At 30.9% G+C, this 10,335-nt stretch overlaps 1 protein-coding gene across 1 annotated transcript in view; it reads left to right on the top strand.

The window, feature by feature from the left end:
* Positions 1-10,284, top strand: part of LOC111714111 (coiled-coil domain-containing protein 141) — a 27,688-nt gene extending 17,404 nt beyond the window's left edge. The window contains exons 18-25 of the mRNA XM_023489152.1: positions 778-867; positions 1,736-1,847; positions 3,496-3,547; positions 5,741-5,819; positions 7,286-7,397; positions 8,775-8,842; positions 9,606-9,706; positions 10,190-10,284. Of these exons, the coding sequence (XP_023344920.1) occupies positions 778-867; positions 1,736-1,847; positions 3,496-3,547; positions 5,741-5,819; positions 7,286-7,397; positions 8,775-8,842; positions 9,606-9,706; positions 10,190-10,284 (709 nt within the window). The remainder of the gene's footprint in view (positions 1-777; positions 868-1,735; positions 1,848-3,495; positions 3,548-5,740; positions 5,820-7,285; positions 7,398-8,774; positions 8,843-9,605; positions 9,707-10,189) is intronic.
* Positions 10,285-10,335: the final 51 nt, after the last annotated feature.

Raw genomic sequence — 10,335 nt, 5'->3', positions numbered from 1 at the left:
GGGGGGGGGTGATTTGATCCCACCCCCTCTAAACCCCATGTTTTATGTCAAAATATGACAAATGAGACATCATTGGAACACTCTTATGCTCTACTTTTAGAATCTTCAAAAAGTATTGCAAAGGAATTGAGTCTTTGCCACAAGTTTTTGTATTCCTATATCCTTGCATTCTGATAATGTAAACGTTCGATATTTCAAACTTTGAATATTTAATCTAGCAGGGTTCATAGTTTGAAATATGTAATGTCTACGACATCGGGTTCCAGAGATATAGTTAATTGAAAATCAGAGTTTGTGACAAAGACTCAATTCCTATGCAAAAATTGTAATTTTTTGAAATAAATATGGTTTCCTTTATGAACTAGCATTATTATTAATGGACTATAAGGATTATTTCAAGTGACCGTTCATGCAAAGATGACAATGCCCGATTCACAATGTTACCATTGAAACCTTTCTGATCAATATTTTGAAAGATATTGTCGTTTTTTCAGGTTTAAAGGTTTTATATTGCAGTTGTCTAGGTTTTTCAGCGTTTAATAATATTTCTTCATTGATTCCTGCAGCATAAATGCGCACACAGAGAGGAAGATTTTCTAATCTATAACAATGGATGTCCAATATATAGGACTAGGCGTCATTTCTGGGGAACGATAGTTCTGTCACAGGAACATGGAAACAGAACGTAACGAACTATTTAAAAAAAGTAGGAACAGGCCCAGCCCTAATGGAGGGTCACTTTACGCTTACAGTCCCTTTAACTGAGTTAATAATTAGGATGAGTATGGACAATATAGAGGAGGTTGGGAACCGTGTTCTAGTAGCTGCCGGTAAACTTCTTGAAGACCTTCAGCAAGCAAACCCAAGGTACACAATCTAGTTTTAGTACATATAGCAGTACAAACTCAAGGTACACAATCTAGTTTCAGTACATATAGCAGTACAAACCCAAGGTACACAATCTAGTTTCAGTACATATAGCAGTACAAACCCAAGGTACACAATCTAGTTTCAGTACATACAGCAGTACAAACCCAAGGTACACAATAGTTTCAGTACATATAGCAGTACAAACCCAAGGTACACAATCTAGTTTCAGTACATATAGCAGTACAAACTAAATTAAACCCAAGGTACACAATCTAGTTTCAGTACATACAGCAGTACAAACCCAAGGTACACAATTTAGTTTCAGTACATACAGCAGTACAAACCGAAGGTACACAATCTAGTTTCAGTACAGCAGTACAAACTAAATTAAACCCAAGGTACACAATCTAGTTTTAGTTCATATAGCAGTACAAACTAAATTAAAATGCGCGTTAGTATAAAATCTTATTTGTTTTCAATTATAACTCATCTTGTAAAGAGCTTTTGAAAATTTGTTGAAATTCTGAAAAGTAAAAAGATAAGTCTGTTTTTGGCAGAGAGGAGCTAGAAGGTTACAAAGTCCTACCTGTAATGTCGCAAAAATTGCACCTACTCTGTCTGTCTAGTTCACAATGATAGAGTTACCCACAAAGGATGAGACTGTAAAGACGACTTGAAAAATCTTCAAATATGACAATCCCAATTCTAAAATTAAGCCTTGAAATGGTTTATTTTTTACTAAGCAAAGATAGAAAGAAGTTTATAGTTGCAGGAAATCATGTATATAATGAAACCCTGAAACTCTTCCAATTGACATCAATAACCCTCTAAAATTAAATTACTTCCACTCATATAGCTTTTTTAGTGGAGTTCGCCTGATAGAACTCTCCTTACTGGAGATAGAGACCTGGATAAATCAATTAATCAATCCAGATATTCCATCCAACATAGATATACAGACACTTGAGACATACATGGTAATTATTAATTATTTAATTAATCAATTAATCAATCCTGATCTTCCATCCAACATAGATATACAGATACTTGAGACATACATGGTAATTATTAATTAATTATTTAATTAATCAATTAATCAATCCAGATATTCCATCCAACATAGATATACAGACACTTGAGACATACATGGTAATTATTAATTAATTAATTAATCAATTAATCAATCCAGATATTCCATCCAACATAGATATACAGATACTTGAGACATACATGGTAATTATTAATTAATTAATTAATCAATTAATCAATCCAGATATTCCATCAAACATAGATATACAGACACTTGAGACATACATGGTAATTATTAATTATTTAATTAATCAATTAATCAATCCAGATATTCCATCCAACATAGATATACAGACACTTGAGACATACATGATAATTATTAATTAACCCTATCCCTGCTGTTTGATGTCCAAATATGACAAATGAAACATCATTGGAAAGCTCTTGTGCTGAAATCTAAATCTGAATCCCCCCCCCTTAGGTCTTATTTCATTCTCTTTTAATGTTAAATATTTTTTCTCTAAACAAATTTCTCTTCATAACTTTTTAAAATATTTTAACTCATATACGTCATATACCTTCTCTTTCTTATATCCATTTCCTTTTGGCGAATTATTTCTATACAATTTATTTTTTCATATCATGTCATGTTAGCATTTTTAAATTAATGAATATGATGAAAATCCAATTACACAATAAGTGTATTTATTGAATCTATTCTTCATAGAATATGATAATGATAATTATTTACTACTGTATAGGGAAGTTTAAAAAAAAACTTTAATTTACCAAGGATTCCAAAGACCAATTAGCCTACTATACATCCAGAGTGCAGCGAAGGATGTTCTGTAGACAAAATTGGTAGACGAAACCCAGTGGCCGGTTAAGAAAAATTTATAATTTCCCGAAAAAGTATTTGTACACAATTTTATCGTCTTTTGATTTTTGAAGATAAAAATGCGAGAATATTCGCGCCCATCTTCTATTTCAAATTTTAACTGTGGCTTTATCTGTGAGCATCTTCTCTTTGTACAGTATAAAACAAAAACAAAAACAATTTTGCGGATTTTTTAATATTTTTTCCCGTACTTTCAAAATTTTACAAAAAGAAAAAACTTATAAACACAAATTTTTAAAGTTTTTATCATTCATAAACCTTCCCTGGGCTCACGTGAGGTCCCACACAAAATTGTTCTTGACGTTTATTGGATACAAACAAACGGACAAACAGACGGACAGACAAGCTAAATTTATATATAAATATGAAATAATATTATATTAAATTATTATAATAAAAATAAAGTACTGATTCATAATAAAGAATTAGTATTATATTTTAGAAGAGCTTGTTTTTAGGGCACTACAAACTTTTTGTCTCATTTAGCTTTGCGACATTCTCTTTCGATGAAAAAAATCCAACAAAACTTTATTAGGGGTTATAGGCTACAATTTTTGGGGGCACTACAGGAGGGGCCGAGAGCTGCTGCTATAGGAGCTAGGACATTTCTCCCTCTAAAGCAAAATGAAGCTCGCAAAATCGAAACTGGCGAAAAAGTTGTAGAGCGCCATTTTGATGGTAACCAATTGTATTTTCAGGAAGCTCTACAAACTCTCCACACTGAGATTACTAAGAAGATTGCTCTTCTAGGTTAGTCAAATAAAAAATAAAAGTTTATTTATTATTTTTTAAATTTTGATATCAAGTACTTGCAGAAAATCTGCCTAATCTGGGCGGTACAATTTAACCCAGTGCTTCAGGGACATTTATAAGATGTTGCACGGGCAGCCCTAGTACATTTGAATTTCGAGCCGGGTCAATTCCTTTCTGGTCCCAGTTTGTACTGTAATGCCCGGACAATAGGACTAGCCGGTGCAACAAGGTTGACGCGGTCAGACTTTAGGTTGAATTTACTTTTACTAATGGGTCAGAGTTGCGTGGTTGTTTTCTAAATCTACATTGATAATGAAATGCTGAAGATATTTAGTTTTTTAATAAAATAATCATATGGGGCTCTTTTAAACTGTTCCTACTTTAATTGCTTTTTTTAAAAAAAGTAAAAAACTCATTGAAAATTGCGCTGAAATTTTAGGGTGTGTTATTGGCTAAAACAAACAATTTTTTTTTAAATATTTTTTTTCAAACATTTTTTTTCAATTTTTTTTCCACGGGCAACGCCGTGCCCTTCAGCTAGTATAATATAATGAACTAGTAATCCCTAGATACATTGTGATACAATAAAAGAACTATAATTGCAATTATAAGTAACCTTTTATTTCCTTCCTTGTTCTGCATCAGAAATGCGCAAATCACTTTTGCTTTAGAGAAAATAACAATTTAAGTTAAACATGGAACAGTCATTAATTCTTGCTTAGAAAAAGATTTTTAGGGTTTCGTTGTAAACAGGACATACAGGGTGTCCCACGAAACGTGGCAGTTGGTGAATAGTTTTGAATGTCGTCTTCCATACACTGTATTAGATATTAAAGACTTTTTGCAGTTTAATTCGTTAAACAAATCTTGTACTCAAATATATTTTACTTTGAAATAGATTTTTCTATAATATGACTGCCATTTGATATTTATTATTCTCTTTGTTATTAAACAACTTAACAATATATGAAAGAAGACATTTTATACAAGTCACCAACTGTCATGTTTTGTGGGACACCCTGCACAGTGAAAGTGTCCCTTGTAATCACAACATTTACTGATTTTTATGTTTTTTTAATCTTGAAAAGTCGGGTAGTGTTTTTTTTTGCTATTACTCTCTTTTGATTTTTTTTGGATGTCACTGCACTAAAATAAAAATATAGATATAATTATTAATTCATCCTGTTTTCCAAAATAGATATCTTTATAAAAATCCATTTGTATAAAATTATAAATATATCTTTAATTTTTTCAAAATGAAAGTTTTACAAACAAAAAACTAATGCTTTATATTGTATTTTTTTAAATTCTACAGCAATCCTATCAAACCGATATGTCTTTTACCATTCAAAAGCGAAACATATTATATCAAGCCAAAGCATAAAAATTAATGGACAGACTATATTTTAAGAAAATGTTTATCATTAACCCTATTCAGGCTCACGTCTGGTTTAACAAAATTGTCTGGGGGGAGGTCCTAGGGACCCCCCCCTCTATTTCCTTATTGTGAAAAATTTTTATAACATTTGATACACTTTTTGAAAGCCCTTTGGCACTACTTCAATAATCTGAAAAAATATTTATTGCAATTTCAAGTTATTCAGCAAAAAATGTGCTATAACTAAAAGTGTGCGAAATATGATAAATTATACATTTTTGAAAAGCCCTTACCACGGCGAATTCCAATATGCAAAAAAATTTGCAAAATATTTAAAATTCAAAATTTATTTCAAGGAAAACTAAAAATGTGTAAATTCTCTGTTCAAAATACTATGCAAAATTTCGCAAAAATTGTGCAATCTGCTTCCTCTTGTTCAAGGCTTTCCAAAGAGCTATAAAAAGTCAATATCCAATAGGTCTAAATATAGATCTAATTCGGTGAAGGTAAAATAAGGCATTCAGGCAGTATGCCTGAGGACTCAGGCAGAGGGTATAGAAGCCCTGCTTTGAGCCTAAAGTGAGGGGCGACCAACCCCCAGCCGCAATAGGTTTTAATGGTTATTATATCGTTAGAACTGACGAGGGTCAACCCAACCCGAAATATATTTTCAATAAATGTGGAACTAACATCTACTTTATTTTTACTCTACAGAGGTTTGGTCCATCACCATGAGATGAATATCAGCTTGTTTTTTAAAATTACCTTACTTTTAAGTTAAACAATTGTAATTACTGTATAATTTAATATAGATGGGTTGAGAGAGGAGTGCTCTGCTCTACCATCTCTACAAGAAGAACAGAAACAAAAATATCTTCAAAAAATACAGAGGTAAGAATTTAGTTGCATATCACTATTAAGGCCGGGGATGATTATATGATTTATAATGTACAAATCTACTATGTTTTAAATAAACTTAATTGACATAATTGTAGTATTAACTAAGTAGGATGCGTGTGTTTGCAGTTTAACTACAGTAAAACCCTTAACAACGAATACATCGAAAGAATTTATCAAATGACGTATTCTTCACTTCCTGATAATGGAATGTTGCAGATATTTAGTTTTTTAATTAAATGATTATATGAAGCTCTTTAAAACTGTTCCCGCATATTTATGGCTATTTATTTATTTTCGCAAATACTAAAATTTACGTAATATAGTATAAAAATCATTGAAATATTGTAAAGACGACATTTGATAAATTCTTCCAATGTATTCGTTATTAATGGTATCACTGTAGTGCAATCTTGAGTAGAACCAGAGCCTTTCAAATCAGATTCAGAATCGAGAAGGTTTAACACTACTCTGCTCCGCATAACACTTGTTAGAAAGTATACAATCTCATCTGACAGTGTAACAGCCAAGAAGTTGCTCGGTAATCTTCAACTGAGACAATCTGTAGACATAATTTAAAGTTTATAGCCTCCATTTATAGATTGTCTGTCCCATACATAACAGTACCATTCCTGAAAAAAGAGTTTTAAATGAGATACCCATGTTTTAAACTTTGTGTAATTACTAATTATTCTCAATTGTGGTTTCCCTCTGCATAAAAAGTGACTTATGGATTTCTGTTAACCCTATTCCCGCTGGGGGGGGGGGTCAATTTGACCCCCCCCTGTAGTTTTTTTTACATAACTCAAAAAGTATTGGTCTGAGGCTGTTGAAATTTTCTGACTTTTAGGCCTAAAACCGGGCTTTAATACTAACTGCCTGAGTCCTCAGGCACACTGCCTGAATGACTGCTTTTGCCTGTAGCAAACTAAATCTTTGTTTTGACCCACTTTCACTTGTCAGATTTTGATAAAATTTAGCTTTTTGGAAAGCCTATGACATAAGGAAACGGATTGCACAAGTTTTGCGAAAAAAAAATTGCAAATTTTTTGCAAACAACCTGTCAAAGGAAATTTGCACATTTTTAGTTTTTCTTGATTAAAAATCAGGTTATTTAAAATTTTGCAAAAATTTTTGCATATTTGAAATGGCATGGTCAAGGGCTTTTCAAAAATGTATAATTTGTCATTTTTTGGACAATTTTTTTTTTGCAAACATTTTTACTATAAAACTGGATTTTGCAATAAAAAATTCAATTTTCGCAAATTTGCAAATTTTTTTGCAGATTCTAAAAGTAGAGCACAAGAGCTTTCTACTGATGTATCATTTGTCATATTTGGACATAAAACATGGGATTTAGAGGGGGGGGTCAAATTGACCCCCCCCAGCGTATCCTGGTTTTCAAGTACCCCAGCGGGGATAGGGTTAAAAATAGAAAATATGATTCTTTTTATCTTCAGGATAAGGGTTCAACTAATTGAACAAAGAGATTGTGTTGAAAACCTTAAACTGACTGGAAAGGCTTTGAGGTCCTTTATCCAGACCTCAGAACACCTACAACAGGAGATTCAGGTACAAATTAGGGTTTCCACAATTCCATGCAATTCTGCACTATTCCGCGCAATACCAGAACAGTTGTGCGCAGTTCCGCACCACCGGGCGCAATTCCGCACAACGGAATTCCTATTGGACAAATAGACTTTAGGATATATAGGTTTGATTTCAATAATGATGAAAGGAACTGGACACATAAAATAAATAGGATCAGTTAAAGAATTTGGACCATGCATGATTATAATATTTTGTTCTTTGGAAATAAAGTTAGGTGTTGGCGTGAATGTAATTAAGTCCTAAATCGACTAAATCATAGGCCGAATTTAAAGAGTTTGAGCTGCGGCTTAAATTTAAGCCGCGGCTCAAATATGGTTGGTTCCACTTAAAATTGTATTAAATTTTTCAAGATCTAAGCCGGCGCTTAATTAAAACCGGGTTTTGGGGGATTTGAGACGCGGCTTAAAATCATTAAATTCAGACACAGAACTTTTAAGCTATTAATCTCCAGATAAAGAATTTATCCTCAAATCCCTCAAAAACCGGTTTCAATTGAGCGCCGGCTTAAATCTTGAAAAATTGAATACAATTTCAAGTGGAACCCACCATAACTAAGCCTCGGCTTAAATTAAAGCCACGGCTTAAATTCTTTAAATCCGGTCTCTGGCCATAAGATAGATAAAATACAGTTTATCACAAAAATGCGGTAAGAAACATTCCCTTATTTAACTATAAAGTTTTTATATTTCATAACATTAAAAGTTTTCTTAATTTTTAATAAAAAAATTTCCCGCATTTCTCTCTTCGATTTAATTGTAAGAACAATATAGTATTAATATTAGAATTTTTCAATGTTTTAAGTTGTTGTATTTTAAAATGTCAGAGGAAAAAATATTTTTACATTTTTATTGGTTTATCATTTAATTTTTACTGTTTTCGAAAAGCTTGTTTTTTTACCAAATTATGTATATGCTTTTAAAAAGAATCATTGATTCAAATCTGTTAAATGTCTCAAAATCGCGACGAAACTTGCTTTGCGCCTAAAGTTTGTATTTGTCTCAAAAATAAGACATGCTCAAAAATGACATCAATAATTATCAAATATTGAAATTTATTTATTTGCAGGGGTTTAATATCAAAATTTTTGTTATACAAATGTAGCCTTAACTATTCTAAATCAAAGTATGCAGACGGTTTTATCCTCCTCATTTTAAATTTAAAAATATAAATAATTAAAAAAGATAGCTTTGCACATTTGGCCCAAACCTGACACTCAGCGTCAGGTTTTTGTCAAATCACGTTTTAGAACTTTCTTCCCCTGAAATAGTAGTATCATGTCTAATTTGTCTAAATATCTCACTCTCGCACCACCTACTTGATTTCTGTGTTTTTGTTTAGACCTTCGACCTCAAACTGTTGAATAATGACGGCTCTCCTGGATCAAACTTGGATTGTGAACAATCAAGGTTTAATTAATGTACATAGTTCTCTTGATTTTATTGGTTGGTTGATTTTATCCTCAATTGATTGATTAAATTGTCAATTGATTGATTAGAAATAAGATTGTTTCATGAATAGATATCTTGGTTGGTTGACTAATTTGTTGTTTGATTAGTTAATTGATTGATTGATTGTTTAGAAACAGACTGATTTGTTGATCGATGAGCAAATTTAGTGAAGATACAAATTATAGATTTAATGATCTATTGATTTATTGATTTATTGATTTATTGTTTTATTGATTTATTGTTTTATTGATTTATTGATTTATTGATTTATTGTTTTTTTATTTTTTGATTAATTGATTTATTGATTTATTGATTTATTGTTTTTTTATTTTTTGATTAATTAATTTATTGATTTATTGATTTATTAATTTTTTTATTTATTGTTTTATTGATTTATTGATTTATTGATTTATTGTTTTTTTATTTTTTGATTAATTGATTTATTGATTTATTAATTTATTGTTTTTTGATTTATTGATTAATTGATTTATTGATTTATTAATTTATTAATTTTTTGATTTATTGATTTATTGATTTATTGATTTATTGATTTTTTTTATTTATTGATTTTTTTATTTATTGATTTTTTGATTTATTGATGTAATGACTTATTTATTTATTTATTCAATTATATATTGATTTATTCATTCGTCACCGAAAATGTTTGGCACATTAAATGATTAATTTATTGATTGATTGATTGTAACCTGCCTTTATTTAGAAAACTAATTGATGAACTGTATAAACAAATATTGGCACTAGCAGCTGGATTAAAGCAAGGAATACAGGACCAGAAAATATGCAAATCCTCTAAACAGTCAGGTGTGTACACTGTACACTGTACAGATCTAGGGCTGTACACCAACAGAGAAAACTGTTAATCAAAGTAACTTAATCTCTTTAATTCGTATTAAATCGTATGCCAGACACAACCTAAATTAAGACAAAAATACGTTAATTATATGGCATCCTTTTTATAACGATTTTAATACTGGTCGTAAAAACTAAATTTCTATATATGTTTTCCTGCAGAAGTTATACGCAACTCACTTTTGAGAAGCAATAATTTAAAATAATCAGAGGCCGAACTTTAAAAATTTGAGCCGCAGCTCAAATATGGTTGGTTCCACTTAAAATTGTATTCAATTTTTCAAGACTTAAGCTGGCGCTCAATTGAAACCGGTTTTTGGGGACTTGAGACGAGGCTTAAATTCATTAAATTCGGACTCTGTTTTTAAGATTGATTTCTAATTCATACTTGAAATGATGTTTACAGTCCCTTTAATTTTTAAAAATTCTGTTCAGATAACTTACAGGAAGCTTTGAAAAGAACTGAAGAGCAAATTAACTTTATAACTAAAGGTAAGTTAATATGGATGCTTTTGGATACAAATGGATGAATAGGGATGAATATGCTTTTGGATAAAAAATGGATAAATATGGATGACATA

This window comes from Eurytemora carolleeae, unplaced genomic scaffold (assembly GCF_000591075.1).
Source record: "Eurytemora carolleeae unplaced genomic scaffold, Eaff_2.0 scaffold1486, whole genome shotgun sequence".
Taxonomy (NCBI): Eukaryota; Metazoa; Arthropoda; class Copepoda; order Calanoida; family Temoridae; genus Eurytemora; species Eurytemora carolleeae.
This window is presented reverse-complemented; position numbering and strand designations above follow the sequence as displayed.